The sequence below is a fragment of the Mercenaria mercenaria genome, chromosome 4, assembly GCF_021730395.1.
Source record: "Mercenaria mercenaria strain notata chromosome 4, MADL_Memer_1, whole genome shotgun sequence".
NCBI classification, from domain to species: Eukaryota; Metazoa; Mollusca; class Bivalvia; order Venerida; family Veneridae; genus Mercenaria; species Mercenaria mercenaria.
Window position 1 is genome coordinate 56,057,725 of NC_069364.1, and position 20,342 is coordinate 56,078,066.

A 20,342-nucleotide genomic window follows, 5' to 3' on the forward strand; every position below is an offset into this window, starting at 1 on the left:
ATCCCTCCATGCTTGAAGAAGAAATGCTTCGGACAAAGTCATTCTTGTATCTGACCTTTGGCCTCTAAGTGTGACCTTGACCTTAGACCCAGGGACCTGGTTCTTGCGCATGACACTCCGTCTCATGATGGTGAACATTTGTGTCAAGTTATATCAATATCCCTCTATGCATGAAGAAGAAATGCTCCGGACAAGGTTTTCATTCTTGTATCCTTTGACCTCTAAGTGTGACCTTGACCTTAGACCTAGGGACCTGGTTCTTGCGCATGACACTTTGTCTCATGATGGTGAACATTTGCGTCAAGTTATATCAATATCCCTCTATGCATGAAGAAGAAATGCTCCGGACAAGGTTTTCATTCTTGTATCCTTTGACCTCTAAGTGTGACCTTGACCTTAGACCTAGGGACCTGGTTCTTGCGCATGACACTCCGCCTCATGGTGGAGAACATTTATGACAAGTTATATCAATATCCCTCTATGCATGAAGAAGAAATGCTCCGGACAAAGTTTTCATTCTTGTATCCTTTGACCTCTAAGTGTGACCTTGACCTTAGACCTAGGGACCTGGTTCTTGCACATGACACTCCGCCTCATGGTGGTGAACATTTATGACAAGTTATATCAAAATCCCTCTATGCATGAAGAAGATATGCTCCGGACAGTCATTCTTGAATTTGACCTTTGACCTCTGTGACCTTGACCTTAGACCTAGAGACCTGGTTCTTGCGCATGACACTCCGTCTCATGATGGTGAACAACTGTGCCAAGTTTCATCAAAATCCCTCAATGCATGTAGAAGATATGCTCCGGACAAAGTCTGTGGATGCCGCCCACCTGCCCGCCCAGGACGTTCCCATAATACGTCTCGCTTTTCAAACAGGCGTATAAAAATGGATCATCGTTTTAGGAGATGTTGTTTTTTCTATTTTTACTTCTGGTAGCCCCTATGTGCAACCAAGCAGAACCTTTTGAATAACTTTGGTAGTGGACCATCCAAGAAACATCATGTCCAAGTTTCATCAAAATCCATTTAGTGGTTTTTGAGGAGATGTGGTTGAAACACAATTGTTGATGACGGACGGACGACTTGAGGAACGGACGGACAATGGACACAGCATGATAACTTTGTGCTCAGGTGAGCTAAAAAACAGTAAATTCATACTACCTCTTCCAGTTTTTCCAGGCGTTTCTCCTCTGCCCTGAAGAGTAAAGTTACTTCAACTAAATATGAATTTTTATAAAGCAAAACTTTCAACAAAAATTGCTAAGTAATAAAATGGCATAATTTTACTAAAACAAGAGCTCATAGAAATGCCCCTCCCTTGATGCATTCATTAATTGCACAAGGAACAGAAATTATCTCGTCACTGTGTACGAATGTTCTATTGTTCTTGGTCAGTGACCTTACCTTTGATCTCAAAATAAAATGATAGACCTCCCTATTAAGTTTCGTGATCAAAGGCTCAAGCATTCTCAAGTTATCGTCCGCACACATTTCTACACACATTTTACTGTTCCAGGTCACTGTGTCCTTGACCTTTCACCTTTGGCCTACTGACCCAAAAATCGTTCAGGTCATATGCTGGTCATAACCTACCTCCTTATCAACTTTCATGATCCTAGGCCCAAGCATTCTTGAGTTATCATTCAGAAACCGTTTAACTGTTCTGGGTCACTGTGACCTTGACCTTTTATCCTACTGATCTCAAAATCAATAGGGGTCATCAGCTTGTCATGACCAACAATCTTATAAACTTTTGTGATCCTAGGCAAAAGTGTTCTTGAATTATCATCCACAAACCGTTTAACTGTTCTGGGTCACTGTGACCTTGACCTTTGACCTTTTGATCTCAAAATCAATAGAGGTCATCTGCTGGTTATAACAACCACTGTATCAACTTTCATGATCCTAAGGCCAAGTGTTCTTGTGTTATCATTCTGAAACAAACTGGTCTACATACCGGCCGACAAGCAAACCATCATCTGCAAAACAATATACCCCTCCTTCATAATTAAAGCCCGAGTTACAAAACCTGCACTATAAAACCATCCCATGATGCTAAAGGTGTGTGTAATCTGAAAACATTTAGTCTATATATATATTCTTTTCTTTTTTTGGAAGGGGGGGGGCGGGGGTAGTTAAGAAGCTCATCCTGGCTAAATCTTGCCATTTACCAACAAATGAGGGTTCAATTCAATATTCTTTGTTTACACTTGTAATTCCTATCCTTGGAGTAAATTTTGTTCAGGCATCTAAGGGATGATTCTACTGACACTGACTAACATTTGAGCTGCACCATGAGAAAACCAACACAGTGCATTTGCCGTCAAATGGATCCAGACCAGCCTGCGCATCCTCGCAGTCTGGTCAGGATCCATGCTGCTTGCTAACAGTTTCTCTGAATGCAATAGGCTTTGAAAGTGAACAGCATGGATTCTGACTAGACTGCGTGGATGGGCAGGCTTGTCTGGATACATGCTGGTCGCAAATGTACTATTTTGGTTTTCTCATGGTGTGGCTCAAAATGTTTACTTATACTGTTTATCTTAACTTTATTTACAATAAATTTTTCCCATCATAACTTACTTCTTTTTCTGCACTGTTTTTGTGTAAGTTGGTTTTGGTTGTACTTTACCTTCATCTTCTCCTTCTAACTCTTCGCGTATCTCACAGCGGCTGAAATTTGTCAATATTCTTAAAGATAAACACAATAAAACATCTAATAAAATCTTTGGGATATAATGCAACAAAAACTGTCAAGAAGACAGATGCTTTGGTACTATGATTCTGGTCTAGTGAAATTGAGCATATCTGATAATTAAAAATAATCATACTGAAAAAGTCATGGCAGTTTGAAATTTAAGAAAAGCCATTTTAGTTTGTTTATGATGTCATTTACACACTGCTGAATTTTTTATTCAGCAAATAACCTTTTAAATAGATTAATTTCATATGTTTCTTGAATGTAAGATGTAAAACATGTTAATTTCTTTCATTATAGCTGGAAAAAATAGAGAAATTATTTTTCAGAAGTTGGTAAATAAAGTTCAAATATGTACCCAGATCTTTATCAAATCCGCCATTTTGTTTTTTTGTTGGTACGGAAACAAAATGGCTGCCACTTTGATCAAATATTTAAATGCTCGTAACTTTCTCATTTTTAAGCGGATTTTGGAAAATTCTTTCACTTCTTTACATGATCAAAGAAATCCCAGCAGTCAGAAAAAAAACATACAACAAGAGGGCCATGATGGCCCTATATCACTCACCTGTTATCATTGCACTTGAGGACAAGAAGGTCCTCAGAAAAAATATCTAAGCCCAAAGGACAGGAACAATAAAGGGAAGAGATTTAACCAAAAAGAAAAAAACAGTTCTTACAAGGTATAGATATGTCAAAATACACCTAACAATTGGAGGTACCATCCATGTTGTACCACAGAAAAATGGTCTCGGTTTTTCCCTATGGCCAATAATAAAAAAGTTACAAAAAATAAGCTATTTATAGTTATGTAAAAGGGAAGTAATTTAAAAAAAATATTGTAAGTGAACAAAAGAAGGATCTGCCAAATAAATCTGTTGACATAAATGAAATTTCAGATCAGTATCTTCATTAGTTACAGAGATATACCCATTTTAATTTGAAATAAAGGGAGGTAATTTGACATAAAATCAGTCCGTAGTTATCTACCCTGATTGTCTCAGTCCAACTAGTAACAATAATGAAATTTCAAATAAGTCCTATAAGTACTTACTGATATAATTCCATTTTGATCACAATCAGGGGAGGTAATCAGATATAAAATAACTCTGGAACCTACGATTGGATCTGATTTGTCATGGAATCCAAGATTTATTGTTGCTGAAGATATTTTGGAAGTTTGTATCAAATAAAACCATAAATGAAGTCTCTAAATGGCTGCAAAAGCCAAAATAGCCAATTTTGGACCTGTAAGGGGCCATAACTCTGGAACCCATGATGGAATCTGGCCAGTTCAACAAAGGAACCAAGATCTTGTGGTGATATAAGTTGTGTGCAAGTTTGGTTAAAATAAAATCATAAATGAAACCACTATTGTGCAGACAAGGTCAAAATAGCTAATTCTGGCCCTTTCAGGGGCTATAACTCTGGAACCCATTATGGGATCTGGCCGGTTCAAACAAGGAAACGAGATCTTATGGTGACACAAGTTTTGTGCAAGTTTGATTAAATTCAAATCATAAATGAAACTGCTATTGTGCAGACAAGGTCAAAATAGCTAATTCTGGCCCTTTCAGGGGCCAGAACTCTGGAACCCATAATGGAATCTCGCCAGTTCAAGAAAAGAACCAAGATCTTATGCTGATACAAGTTGTGTGCAAGTTGTGTTAAAATCAAATCATAAATATAGCTGCTATTGTGCAGACAAGGTCAAAATAGCTAATTTTGGCCCTTTCAGGGGCCATAACCCTAGAACCCTTAATGGGATCTGGCCAGTTCAAGAAAGGAACTGTGATCTTATGGTGATACAAGTTGTGTGCAAGTTTGGTTAAAATAAAATCATAAATGAAACCACTATCGTGCAGACAAGAAATTGTTGACGCACGGACGGACGCACTGACGACGGACGACAGACGAAGGGTGATCACAAAAGCTCACCTTGTCACTATGTGACAGGTGAGCTAAAAATATTGCCTTTCCTTTTCAACATGAAATTACAAGTCAAATGGCAGTAAAATTTGAAAGAGTAACAGGCCTTATCATCAGGGCTCCGGAAATTTTGATAACTCAATCGGTCCGAAACGAAAAACCTGACATCGGCGCTACCCAACCCACCGCATTCATATTTTGTGAAACGTGATAGAGTAAAGAAATAAGAATGACATGCATTAAAACTGAGTTACCGGTCACTGCGTGTTTACATACAATGAAGACAGTTATTCAGTGTTATGTGTGATCGTTACTTCGTTTAAATTTCAATTTTTTTCCGAGAAAATACTTGTAAGGATAAAATTACCGAGGCATTGATACCGTGTGCGTAACTAGTCTAAAAGCCAACGCACGTGACCGGTACCGTAATCACGGCAGATACTTTGTGATGTTTCCCCATTCTTTGATGGAATTTTATAAAATACAATGCGTCAAAGTGAATTACACGACACATATTCTCTGCTAAACAGTCTCAGTATTTTAAGAATACTCTGCCGCGGACCGAATGTGTACATTATATGAACGCTGAGATCGAATTTCCCCACATGTATAGTACCGAAAGGTCACGCGTGTTGGCCACGGATATTTCATTTCACTTATGTTGTACTTCAATAAGCAACTACATTTTATAAAGTTATATGTTCTCTTCTGATGTAAACAAAATTTCATTTTGAAACATTTTTTAAAAGACCGATTTGATAAACAGCGCCACTCCGGTTTTCTTTATCATTCGTGTTTGCCAGTCCATTTTTTTTTCTTTTTCTTTTTTGCACAGTCAGGTTGCAAAGACAATTTTCTGCATTTGTTTCAACTGGAGCCCCAACAAATGAATCTTGTAATTTTTTCAAATCAAGTAATTATTAAAAAATATTTTGATCGGTTTTCCGTGTGATGTCTCATTAAATCAAAGACCTGTAATGTACAATTATAGCTCTTTTATTAAATGCAGTGACCATTTGTATTTTACCGTGATCAAACATAGCCTTTTGAAATAAACCATCCGTCGGATTCTAAATAAAAGAAGTGGATCCCCGTCGAAATGATTTGGATCCAGTCAGACATATTTGGAAACCAGTCAAAAATGTTTAATACATTGCAGTCGGCTGTCTGCAAACATTAAAGGATGTGCCGCACGAGCACTGATTGCGTCACGTGCTAATTACGGACCGATTATCAAAGTGTCAATCAGACCATTTGACATGTTTATTGATTATCTGCGGGTCCCTTACAGAAGCAAGCCTCTGTGGCGTACATGCTGCGTATTTGCTGTGTATATGCCGCAAAAACAGTAGTACGCCAGAGGAATACATTTTACATACACCGCATGCCGCGTACATGCCGCGTACTATTTCGACGAGTACACAGCATGTACGCAGGAGGTCACTAGTACACTTCAAGTACGCAGCACTGACTCTGAAAATATAAGGTGTACACTGCATGTACGCCGGAGGGACTTGTACAAGAAAATAGTACACTGCATGTACACCGCAGATACTTTGAAATTTGTGCAGTACACTTCATATATGCAAGAAAGACTTGTACAATTTTTTTTGGCATTTATACTTAGTTTTTTTTTATAAGTTAAAGTCTGAAGTAAACTTCATATACGCGGGAGGGACTTGTTCATTTTCTTTTGGTGTTTATACTTTGAATTTTTTTAGGTAAAAGTCTGAAGTACACTTCATGCAGGAAGGATTTGTACATTTTTTTTTTTTTTTGGAAGCAAGAACTTGATTTCCGAGTAACTTTTATCTTAATAGCATAGAATATAGTTCAGATTACCGGTATTCTGAACAATGAAAATTTGCCAAACTATTTGCAATGTTCATTTGTGAAGCTTACATCTTAGTGATTTCTGAGCTGCACCTTGCATGCAGTGTAAAAATATATTCTTTTTCATTTTGAATTAATCCTGGAGCTTTCTAACTTGGATGATTGAAAAGCCTTATTTGAACTTCGTTGCATTACATTTTGTAATACATGAAATAATTACCAAGATAATGCCTCAACAGCGCCCGAAAGAGAAGAATTAATAGCTCTCACTGTTACTTGAATACTCCTAAGCAAAACAGCATTCTATCATGTTTTATAAAGGCTTTAATGCTCATTATGTTAACTCATTAAGGCCCCACCAAATTAAAAAGTTGTTCATCAGATTTGCCGCTCGTATATTTTCAGAACGTTTTTGGCTAATTGCGCTGGCCCCATTGGAAAACATCAATCCAAAATTTTTTGGTGCGCTACTTTTTACGGACGTAAAAGTGTATAAATGCTTATATAATTCCAGTCCTAGATTGTTCTCAGATGGATTTTAATCAAAATAAATACATACTACGCACACATCGTCTATAATAAATCATAACACTTATATTTAGTTGCATTAAAGTTATTTCCCCTTGATGCAGTTACGCCATTTTCTTCAAATGTTTACCAAATTACATGCTACAAAAATTGATTTATTTCATTGAAAAGTGGATGAAGAAAAGCATACTAATTTATTTGATAACATCAATCTACATTATTTTGGTAAGGGTAAATACTTATTGATGCATGTCACTTATCTTTTTTCTGTTTTTTTTCTGTCCAAATGATCAGCATTTGCATACGAAAGTTGGTGGGGTAAGGAATTTACATTATCACAGCAGTTTCGCCACAAGAGTACACAGCATGTATGCAGCAGGAGTACACAGCATGTACGCCGCAGGACTCGGGCCAGGAGTACACAGCATGTACGCCGCAGGAGTACACAGCATGTACGCCGCAGGGGTAGTACACCGCAGGCTCATTTGCATGTGAAAAGTGTATGTGCCACGTACATGCTGCGTACTATTTCCCGCATACTAAATTCCTCCAGCGTACATCTTGTGTACTATGTAGTCCACAGCATGTACGCAGCAAGTAGTACGCGGCAGAGCTCATTTGCATGTCAAAAGTGTACTACAAACGTACTATCGGTGTATGTGTGGTGTATATCCTGCGTACTATTTAAAGCCCTTGATTTCAGTACACATCATGTACGCATCATATACGCTGTATGTACGCAGCAGGCCTTTTTCTTCTGTAAGGGGTGCGACCAACAATTTCCTGCTTGGCAGATGATGGTGTATTGAGATATCAGACCGAAATTTATACTTTTCTCCATTTTTACGGGACCGATTTTTTGGGTGAAGACAAAACACTGACCGGACCACTCAAATCAAAAGACTACTGACCAGTCAGTTAACAGACCAGGGGGTACAATTTGCAGACCACTGGTTTACTGACCAGATAAGATAAGGAGTGATTATGAGAACTGATTAATAGCACATATTTGTTAATGTGTTATTCATTGCTTGCTAATTAGCTAAGTAGCGGTAGTGTTATGTTATATAGCTGGTCAGTTATTTAAGGGTAATTAATATAAAATATGTTGATTTTTGGTAGTCTATTTTTCACAATTGGTTTACCTTGATTTATTTCCAATTAAGTGATGACATTATAGTGTGAATATTAAATATACATTATTAAAAAGAATTCAGTTGTTGATCTATTAGATTAAATTCGATGTCTATAAAGAAATGAATGTAATGTAGATTCTCCTCAACATTCTGTGGAATTAAAGTGATTTTCGTATTGTAAATTGTCAGGGAAAATGGAAAAAGTCTAAGCTGAAGAACATTTTTTGTGAGTTTTTCAATTTCCCAATAAGAATTTCTTTTTTTTAACAATAACAACAACAACAACAACAACAAAAATATATTAATTTACATGTATATTGATAAGAAATCATGTTAAAATAAAATGGAAGGAAAAATAAAGAAATTGAAACTTGTCTTAGACATGATTTGAAGTACATATTTACCGTTTATTCGTTTTTAAGAAAAGTCTAATAATTATATCTTCCTCTTCCTTTTATATTTTTTGTAAATTGTCTCTTAAATGACAAAATTCAAACAGGCGTAAACTTTCAATTCATTTTTTACTTGCAAGGAAATCTTATGAATAACTAAGATAGGAGCAATCCGGGTCTTGCAAAAAATGAATTTATTTTTTATTTCTGAAAGGCCCTGTTGGAATCAAATGTTCAAAGACTGATCAACTTATTTAATACTTCAATATGCTTACAAATTATACAAAACTGTATAAGTTATCTGTTCAAAATAACTTACTTGTCTTTTCAAGCATGATTAAGATTTTAGATATCAGTTTAGTATAATGCAGTCAAAAGCAGCCAGGCAAGGGAACAGTTGCAGCAAAATATTGATGATTAAGCATTCTAACAAAAACTGTCGAATGAAAGCAGACTCAATTTTTTAAAAATATTTATTAACAAAGAAATGTCAACATTGTATGGTACATGCTCCATGAAAATGGTTTTTTGAATAAACTAGGGTAACTTCAAAACAAAGTCCCAACAATATGCACATGTCTACTCTATGTTGATGATTTATACAAAGTTTCATTTACGACAGGATGGAAACTGTAGAAGTTGAGTACACAAGGTACAGATATAGGAAAAAGGGGCATATCAAGAGGGCTATCACTCACTTGACTTTCAGAGCTAGAGAGGATACCACTTTGTAAAACATATGTATACATAATATGCACCAAGTATCGAATGTTCCAGAAGAAGTAGAACTCATTCATAAATTAGTGTTGAACAGATGATAAACATTTCAAAAGCTGTATAGTTCTTATATCTTTAACATCTTGGTAGGAAAAACACAATACGGAGCAGACTTTGGGTGTTTTGTAAGATCTATTTACGGTGGTTCTTACTTTTTATTAAATTAGCCCCTAAAAGGGGCCAAGGGCTCCCATTTGCTTAAATTGCAGAGGACGTAATATTGATGCTACAGACAAAGTTTAATGATGTATCCAGAGGTTCATAAGAAGATATTATGTATTTAGCTCTAATTGTCCCTAAAAAAGGAATGTGTACCTCCACTTGGGAGAAAGCCTAACATAAATGCTTCGCAACAAGTTTGGTGAAGATCCCACAAGCTGTTCATGAGAAGAAGTCATTTAAAGGTACTTCTACTTTTGGCTGCAGCGGCTATTAACATCTCCAGATTCCGGGGGAAATTGTATCTAATTATATTATGAAACACCTGAAATGGATTGAAACCAATTGATAATGCAACAAGCCGTTCAATAAAGGCTGCAAATAATATTTTAAATCCTACAAACAGACAATGTGAACTCGATTGAAAAATGCGGGGAAAAAGACGTAACGTTTTAACTGTGGCACTGCTTAAACTTCCCATTGGCAACTTTCACAGCATTGTAGCATAAAAATGAACTCGGTATATACAAAGTCAAGGAATTTTATAATCTTATTCTATTCAAAATCATTTCAGGAACATTTTTCAGAAAAATAAAAAAACAAGAGCTGTCTCCATAGGATGACACATGCCCCCGATGGCACTTTGAATGAATAGTTATGGCCGATGTTAGAGTTTAGGACCTTTGAGCTACGGACCTGGGTCTTGCGCGCGACACGTCGTCTTACTGAGGTACACATTCATGCCAAGTTATTTGAAAATCCATCCATCGATGACAAAGATATGGACCGGACACGCCCATCAATGCACTATCCTTTAACGTCTAAGTGTGACCTTGACCTTTGAGCTATGGACCTGGGTCTTGCGCGCGACACGTCGTCTTACTGTGGTACACATTCATGCCAAGTTATTTGAAAATCCATCCATCGATGAAAAAGATATGGACCGGACACGCCCATCAATGCACTATCCTTTAACGTCTAAGTGTGACCTTGACCTTTGAGCTACGGACCTGGGTCTTGCGCGTGACACGTCGTCTTACTGTGGTACACATTCATGCCAAGTTATTTGAAAATCCATCCATCGATGACAAAGATATGGACCGGACACGAAAATTGCCGACAGACTGACAGACTGACAGACCGACAGACTGACAGACCGACCGACAGATTGACAGACGGACAGACGGTTCAAAAACTATATGCCTCCCTTCGGGGGCATAAAAATCTATGGAGGAGAGAACGAGCAGTAAAATGTTTAATAAGAAGTATCATTTTTTCGTTACGCATTTTTGTGTGTAACATGCATTCATGTATACAAGTGTGACAATAAAAATCGGAAAATGGCTTACAAAATTAGATACACTTAAAATGAAATTTATAGTGTAGAAAACTTTTTTGTGATTAACTTATTTTTCCCTGACATAGAAAATTTTGATGCACAAAATCTGCACGTGAAAATGGGGGTTATAGGGAAAAATTAAGACAATACAGCAAAAACGATGTTGGAGACCCCCTATTTTTTTCGCAGATTTTACAGTAAAATGATTTTTTTGGGTAAGTTTTTACACACTATTTAGTCATTCCTCTCGAAAATAAAAATTTGGCAGAAAGATTTTGGCATGATTTTTGCATAAAGTAAGCATTCCTTCGGCGAATAGTCAGTGTACATATTTGAAAATTACATCAGCGTTAGGTCTCAACGGGCATGTTATATTAAACGGAAAAAAAAACTTTTTAAATTAAATGGACGCCCCGACACTAAAGTAATCGCCGTAAAAATGTCAACGTCACAACCAAATAGGGATGGGCTAAAACGTCATTTGCATAAAAAGTGTGCATTTGATCTTTTAAATAATTGTGCACCATGTGAAGATCAGCTTTTGCTATTATTTAGTGATGTTATCAAGGATGCAACTTGTTTTTGAAATTCCCGCTCATTATGCCTTCTTTACTTTAAAAGTATTTTACTTTTAGATCTAGCAAAGAGCCCTCATTTGAAGAAGTTTATGTGTTCATGAATATGTCATTTTTGTATTTGTCGCTCTAGCGACCCTTAAAAGGGACTAAAAGTCCCCATTTGATTAAATCTGGGAGAAGACTTTAAAATGACGCTAAAATTAAAGTCTGATGAAGATCCATCGAGCAGTTCATGAGAATTATTTCCATTTTATGCTCAAGCGGCCCCTAAAAGGGGCCAAATGCCCCCATCAGCAGTGTAACTGCTATTACTGCTGGCAGTAATTGCAGTAATGTCAGTATTACTGCCATTATTGTTGGAAATTATTTCAGTCACATCGGTTTAAGTCATTATATATTCTAATATGACTAACAATGCTTGAATGATAAAAATGACATTATGTTGACGTCACGTTGATGTGATATTTAGCACCATGTATGCATGGAGAAATAGCTCTTTCGCATTTGATCAAATATTTTAATTAATAGCATGTTTAAAACAATTTGTCATGTAGCATAACTGTCTTAATTAATTTACACATGCAGAGATTTGTTATTAGCTGTGCAGAATAATTTGCCATCATTTGCGTCCTAATGGAACCTCTGACGTATTACCATTTCTAGCCCTGGTTGTATAAACAGAGGAGCATGGCGACATACCATTTGGCGCCATACATGCACCAATAAACAGTTCTATAATATCTTATCTAAATTTTACAATAAAAGACATTAGAATCAAAATAATTTATAGTAAAACCGTGTTTTAAAGCAGCATGCCTCTAGATTTGGCTAAAAAATAATCTTTCTTTCAAATTGAAGTTTTGGTCATATTATGAACATTAGAATATGAATTTTTGTTTCTAAAATATTTAAAAAAATTCCAAATCAAGAAAAAAAGATGGCCGCGTCGGGAATCAAACCCGGAGCGTCGCGGCAATAAAGACATTTTCCCGTCGCGCTATAGCTGAAGTAGTGAATAATGACTTCAAAATATAGATATTTATAATCGAGACAGTTTACCTGGAGTAAAAGCGTGACAAACGCTTTTCGATTTTCATCGTAAAAAATAGTAAAAACAGCAAGTTCTCATGTGTTTCCCTAACATAAAGTTTGTCAAAAATTAAGTTTTAAAGCCTTCTTAGGAAATATAGCATTTATTTCAAGATATCTAAAAAAATATTTTTTTTTTTTTTTTGTGGAACGATCTGGAGGCATGCCGCTTTAACACTGTTTATACACTGTGGACGGTTATATGTCAGGCGTGATAATTTCACAAGGGTGCAGCCTTCCAAAACATCCGCAGTTTGCTGCATATATTGTCTTTGTGTGTATGTGTGTTTTCCCTGCTCAAGTGTTAAAGACATAGGAACTATACAGCTTTTGAACTGTTTGTCATCTGTAAGCCTTGCAATGTTGCCCAACCAAGATAGAGTTATTTTAGCTTAAGTTATTTAAGATATTAATTTATAGCAAAACCATGTTTAACACTATTTATATACGATGGGCGGTTATTATAAGTCGGGCGTGATAATTTCACGAGGGTGCAGTCTAAGTGAAATAATTTCATACGACTTATAACTAGTTCAGGGAACAAGGGTAGGAAAATCAAATTTTAAAAATATCCCACATAATTAATTGCTTAATAAACAGAAATATATGTAAATCATCAGTCTCATCATGTTAACATTTCAAACAAAGCCATTTTTACATTAGAATCCTATTAAAATGGAATCAAAAGAAATATAAACTGTTCTCAAGGTGAGCTATAACAAAATATATGCTATGTATTTGATAGTATTTAATGGACATTTTTGTTTCATAAATAAATACTTAAACTGAAAAAAATACTTGCAAAATTTATTCTTCAAGATACAGCACATTAAATGCACAGAAAATAGTGATAAATACTGCAAGTATCTATCTGTCATAAAAGTTAACAGTCATACATAATGTACCAGTTACCCATATTATTGGTCCAATAATTTAAATTAAACTAATTGATAACAGTATAATATCAATTTTATGCATAAACCATAATTATATCTACATGCTAATTGTTACACACTGTGACTCTAATCTGGCTAATCATTGGAGATATTTAATTATAACTATTTTGCATCTATAACTCGCCTTTTTATAAATATATATTTAGTGTCCTTGGTAATTTATACTAATACTTGAAAGGGAAATGATTTTTAAAGAAGAAAATAAAGTAGTAAAAATGGTATCATAAACTGATAAACGACTTGCCATCTGAAGGAAATAATACTTTTTTTTTTAAAATGGAAAATGTCTTCAATGTTTGACACTGTGTTCAACTTTTAAAAGACATTTAACAATTTAAATACAAGTGTATAACCTTTTAATAAATTAAGATACTCTATAGCCTGTGCAAAATGAAAACAAACTTTGTCTGCTATCTTGTTCAATTCAACTCAAGATTTCAGTATTCAAGAAAACTGACATTTATGGTATTTACTTTCAATGTAAAAAAAATGAAGTATTTTGTTTATTATTGCATCTTGCTAATGAAATCTTTTATCTAAATGCATTTCCACTACCCCCCATGAAAAGGCTCAGTCAAACCAAGTCTGCAACAGTTTAATTATGTCTCCCCAGGAGACATATTGTTTTTGCCCTGTCCTTCCGTCAGTCCGTCCTTCCGTCCGTCCGTCCGTACGTCACACTTCATTTCTGAGCAATAACTGGAGAACCATTTGACCTAGAACCTTCAAACTTCATAGGGTTGTAGGGCTGCTGGAGTAGACGACCCCTATTGTTTTTGGGATCACTCCATCAAAGGTCAAGGTCACGGGGGCCAGAACATTGAAAACCATTTCCGATCAATAACTAGAGAACCACTTGACCCAGAATGTTGAAACTTCATAGGATGATTGGTCATGAAGAGTAGATGACCCCTATTGATTTTGGGGTCACTCCGTCAAAGGTCAAGGTCACAGGGGCCTGAACATTGAAAACCATTTCCGATCAATAACTAGAGAACCACTTGACCCAGAATGTTGAAACTTCATAGGATGATTGGTCATGAAGAGTAGATGACCCCTATTGATTTTGGGGTCACTCCGTCAAAGGTCAAGGTCACAGGGGCCTGAACATTGAAAACCATTTCTGATCAATAACTAGAGAACCACTTGACCCAGAATGTTGAAACTTCATAGGATGATTGAACATGCAGAGTAGATGACCCCTATTGATTTTGGGGTCAGTCTATTAAAGGTCAAGGTCACAGTGGCCTGTTCATGTAAAATCATTGTTTGGAAATAACTTGAGAACCACTTGACCTACAATGTTGAAACTTAATAGGATGATTGGACATGCAGAGTAGATGACCCCTATTTATTTTGAGGTCACTTGATCAAAGGTCAAGGTCACAGGAGCCTGAACAGTGACTTAAGAACCACTAGGCCACGAGTGTTGAAATTTAGTGGGATGACTGGACATGCCAAGTAGATGATCCCTATTGCAGCCAACCATCAGTGTCTCTTTGACTTTCGCTCCTGACCCCTATTGACTTCTTGCCTGTAGGACTTTGCATTGGGGGAGACATGTGCTTTTTTACAAAAGCATTTTCTAGTTTTCATCGGGTTGAGCGACCTCTGGAGTTTCCACTTTTTCTATATATCATTATAAACATACATATGGCTTTGTTTAATAATTTTTTTAGAAAAGTTCAGGAGTATGTTACATCTATCTGAAATAATAAAGACAATCCTGGTTTAACAAAAACTATATATTACATGGTTTTCCCTTGTTTTCAGCTTTAAAAATTGCATTTAATATAAAATACAATATTAAAATAAAAAAAGAAGATATCCAAACTGTGAACAAATTTCTTTAGCAGCCTGACTTTACTTAGACACTGAAAAATTCTCATTGATAGGTGCTAAGAAACCTTTAAGTTTTGCTCTCTTTTTTTGCAAGAGAATTGATTTAGCGCTATAAGAGTGTACAGTATTTCAAACAAAAACTGCAATACATTTAATTCACATATACTGTACTTCAGCATGTATAGAAAATCTCCTACTTATTTTGGAAGTAACAAATCTTGAGTTTTTACTGTTAAATAATATTAATAACATTTCTACAGTCAAACAATTTATGACAATTAGATTGGAAATTTGCAATAGGTATTGTATTAAAAATAGTCAAACTGTAAAATATTACAAGTAATTTTCATCTTACTTCCAAATGTGAAAAAATGCTTGTCTTAATTGAAATAACTCTACATCAAAAAAGTTTTCTGAGCCAGTATAATGATAACATAATCGCAGCTTTTTAAAAAATATTAAAATATGACAGTAAAGTGCTTTAAAATTTCACTGGTTATTTGAACTGCAACCAAAGTCATGTCTAACATTTATGTTTTCTTTGCATTTAATCTAAAATGTTTCTTATCTTATCTGGTCAGTAAACCAGTGGTCTGCAAATTGTACCCCCTGGTCTGTTAACTGACTGGTCTGTAGTCTGTTGATTTGAGTGGTCCGGTCAGTGTTTTGTCTTTACCCCGATTTGTTTCGTTTTTTCACTTCATGAATCGGTCTGAAAAGTCAAAAATCGGTCCAAAACCGACAAACCGGCAAATTTCCGAAGCCCTGCTTATCATATAGGAAGTGGATGAAGATGTGGAACAACCATTTTACCTTTAAACCAAATCCATCAAGTAATAAAACAATAAAGGAAAAGCGTACTAAAATCTAACCAAAGTGTAATGAGGATGCTACCACAAGTAGGATATCTCTACATACACTGAAAAGTCAAGCTAAAAGTGCTCATTTTTCATAAGCAGACATTTTACTTGAATGAAAGCCTCTGAAACTGAAGTAACTTCTTATCTTGAATTTTCTTTTCAAATTTTAAAATTACTAACATAATTTATTCTTAGAAGCTGCAAATATTGGTAAGGCTTAAAATAAAATTAAGTTTGTTTGACCTTTACCGACCGACCCGAAAACATTGCCCCGACTCAAATAATTTTATTGCATTCCAGAGAAAAAAAATATTTTTTTTTCTTATCAAAGGGAAAAACTTATTTTGGTGCTTGCAACTGGCGATTATTTTATTTAAAGGCCTAGATTCACTACTATATAAGTGTACCCCCCCAAATCCAATATACAACTCCCATCTTATCTGCTGCTTATCAGCGATTATGTAATAGCAACTGATTAGAGGGCAATTAGCACAGCAGGGACCCCAACTAGACCATGAAGATGTGTGCAGTGGAGTTGAAAGAAATTAATTTTACTTCTGTAAATGTGGAATGATAATAATAATAATTATTATTTTGATATTATGTAGATGATAATAACTATTACTTTAATGTTATAATAATCATAATCATTATTATTATTCTCATTATTATTATTATTATTATCATTATCATGGGTATATTATTATTATTATTATTACTACTATTATATTACATATAGGATGATAAAAGATACAGTAATAATATTAACAAATGCGTACATAATTAGATCTATGGCAAGTGAGAAAGCAACCCGCGGTCGGCTAGTAGAAATCGATAAAGCGGACTGTTTATCATCTCGTGTATTCCGAAAACGTGTCAACTATGCCGATAACGTTGCCTAAGGCCATAGGATGCAGACGACAATCAAACCGCTTATAACCGGAAGGCAATCTGACGAAAGGACATAATTTTACAAATCTAGTATCTAATTTACCCGCTAAACGTAAAGAAACCAAAACGTCATACCGGTACTTTTCCATTCCACGAGCACGTGCGAGCTATCGTAATATCTAATTTCCATCACTCGACGTTACTTTTGTTTACACATACACAAAAAAAAAAAAAAAACGCGCGTAGTGCAATCATTTTTTTTGTTATTATCGCACCAATATTTTTTTAGCACCGCTTAAGAAGTAATATAGTTTGAATTCTATAACGACTTTAATAAGATATCGACAGGAATGTAGGCAAAATTCTATAAAAACGGTCAAATTTAAATTTAGTTCTTTGTAAAATTTCAAACAGTGCGGTCTTAAAATTACTTATTTCTTTCTAAGAGTAAATAAATGATAAATTCTGTGGGCATAAAGTTCAAACTTTTGACCAGAAGGTACAAAAAAAAAAAAAACAGAATAAAAAAATCTTAAATAATGAAAAAGCGTCAGCAATTTAAATACATGGCGTAAAACGACTTTTGGCAAACAGATTTATGTTAGTGCGGCAAAATAGCTCACAGAGGTAGGATATCCACACTTATCGTTTGACACATTTACTGTCAGTTTATACAGGCTATTGAATTCGCTTTAAAGGCAAAGAAAATCTCCTATATAAGTGACCCCCCTCAAATACCAGACTTTTTAATCCCCAATATACAAGATCCTGTCTGGTCCAGTCTGATAAGGGTCCATAAAACACCTGTAGACTTGACATGTAGCCTAATTATTGTCAGAGAATCATAAATTTTATTGCCTACAGGTAAATTGGTTATTTCCTGTGTTTTGCATTTTATTAATTGAAATGCTGTTGTTTTTTAGTCTTGTTTTTCAGAATGTACACAAAATTATTTTAATTGATAGGATACTAATTTTGATTGCTCAGTCATGTTGAGTAATACCCTGGCCAATTAAATTATAACTCTTATAGCAAAGTAATTCTCACTATAAAATAATTATTCAAAACTTAATAAGAGAAATTACAAGTTTGTTTATTCAATGATTATGATCTTTTTATCAAAAGTAACAAAATAAAAACGAAAAAAAAAATATAATTGCTGGATTTTATTAGAAATTAAAGAAGCGTTCAGTTGCAGTTTTAATAGATAAAGAAGGCATATAGACAGAAAGATGTTATATACTAAAAATGCTTAATTCCTCTTCTGTTGTCTAAATAATGTTAACTTTCTTTTATGTATAATAAAATCCAGCAATAAAGATATATCATTGTTCAAAATACACAATAATTCATTACTTCTAAAAGCTATGTGCCTGAATGCACTTTTTATATTTTTGATAATAAAAAACAGCAATGTTAAAAAACTTACTTTATTAAAAATATGATAAAAACACTGTTTTTTTTTCTTATCACTTTGTTTATTTAGCCCTAATTCATTCAAGCTTTCTAAACTCGTTATAAAGGTGAGAACTGATTTGCTATAAAGGTGAGAAATATCACCTGCAATTTATTTACTGCACAGTAGCTATACAGTAGCTTATTATGATAAACAGAAGCAAGTCTACCAATGGTCCCGACTTGTGTATTGGCCCTTATCGCCAATACGCAGACCTTATCATCTCCATAGGCCACATACCAGGCATACCAGAATCAGTGTCTTTAAGAAATTAAAGAAGAAACTTTTTTATTGATTAATTCAAAGAACCGAGGCGGTACGATCAAACAGTGATGTGTTATATGGCGCGAAAACATGACGTAATTCCATGACAATCTCGGGCAACTGTAACGCTTTGATCTCCGCTTCAGATGCCGTGATACCTACACACTTCTTTTAGCTCTTTGAGGCGGGTGTTAATTGATGATGAAAACAAGGACAAGGACTAAGTTTATCAACAGATTAATTACCGATAATCGTTTACGCTTTTTATTACGCTTTCAACATTGGGTGGATTATGATTATTGTGTCCATATTTTTGGGACACTTTACAAAATAATCATTTTTCGGGAAATAAGTCTTGAGAAAGTGAAAATAACTAGTCCTAACATTTTTGGAAAATACGGTAAGGGCTAGACTGTGATTATTTTTACTACTGATGCAGTTATTATGGAGAGCAACTAGGTGGTGGTGATTACTAAAATACCCTGAAAGAAAATGTCTGCTGTGAAAACGAAATTTAAGAAGAACAAATATGATTGATTACAAAGGAAACGTAATGTACATGAGATTATTATTTGTCTACTATGTGTTATATCTGAAATTTGCTTGTACATAATACTGCTTTCACAACAGTGACAGTATTACGGCAATTGACAGGCGAGTGGTGGGAAATTTGATTATCTGTGAAAATATATTATGAACTGACTTAATTGTTGATTTCAAAATGTCTTTAATCAGAGATCGTTTTGAAATGCATTTGTTCGAAGTGAGAAAATCTCAGTTTCCGAATTTCAAGAATTTGACACGAACGTAAATGGTTTGAAATATGACAAGCTAGATAGTTTTAATATTTTAATTTTGTAATGCCAGAACAAAGAGGTATAAAAATCTTATACTTCTTTTGCCAGGACAGTGGCATAATAAATGTCTTGTTTCTGTTCTTAGTAACATGACCAATACGTGCAAGTAACTTAAAGCTAAAAAATCATCACTTTTGCTTGCATACTGCCATAACCGTTGTAAAAACCTTCTAAAACTCATAAAAAGCTATTGAATTAAGCATCAAACACTTGTTGAAAATAAGCTGTAATTCAGTAGTGTGTTTAGATGCCAAATATTTTCCCGACTAGATCGTTTTGTACTTTTAAGCGCAGATGTAGTGAAAACATTTTTGATATATATATAAAGAAAAAGTATAGACATGAAAGATACTACTTTGCCTTATGTGCAAATTAAGTCTGTGCCCATATTGTGTGTGCATGAATAGGGCTAGGGGTTTATTACAAGCATACATTTAACAGAGCATCTTCCAAGATTATCTACAAGCAATAGGTATTAATAAATAGACTTTAATTTTTATTATTACTGAGACAACAAACATTAAAAAAAAACTAAAATATAATAAAATTATTTACCTACCTACCTACCCACTGTAAAAATACTGGGTCGGTAAAGGTCAAACAAACTTAATTTTAATTTAGGCCTAAGTAATGACATAGATACATATTCAGGGGTCCAGTTAGGTCAAATTTCACTTCTCCCTCAATCTGATGAAGGGAGAAGTGGGGAGACTTTAGAGAGAAGTGTGATGACAATGCTGTTGAGTGATTT

General features: G+C 34.9%; 1 protein-coding gene across 1 annotated transcript in view; it reads right to left on the reverse strand.

The window, feature by feature from the left end:
• Positions 1–20,342, reverse strand: part of LOC123552897 (MORC family CW-type zinc finger protein 3-like) — a 404,811-nt gene that overhangs the window by 114,087 nt on the left and 270,382 nt on the right. Inside the window, exons 13-14 of the mRNA XM_053542214.1 lie at positions 2,591–2,680; positions 1,169–1,202 (exon numbers count right to left, since the gene is read on the reverse strand). Of these exons, the coding sequence (XP_053398189.1) occupies positions 1,169–1,202; positions 2,591–2,680 (124 nt within the window). The remainder of the gene's footprint in view (positions 1–1,168; positions 1,203–2,590; positions 2,681–20,342) is intronic.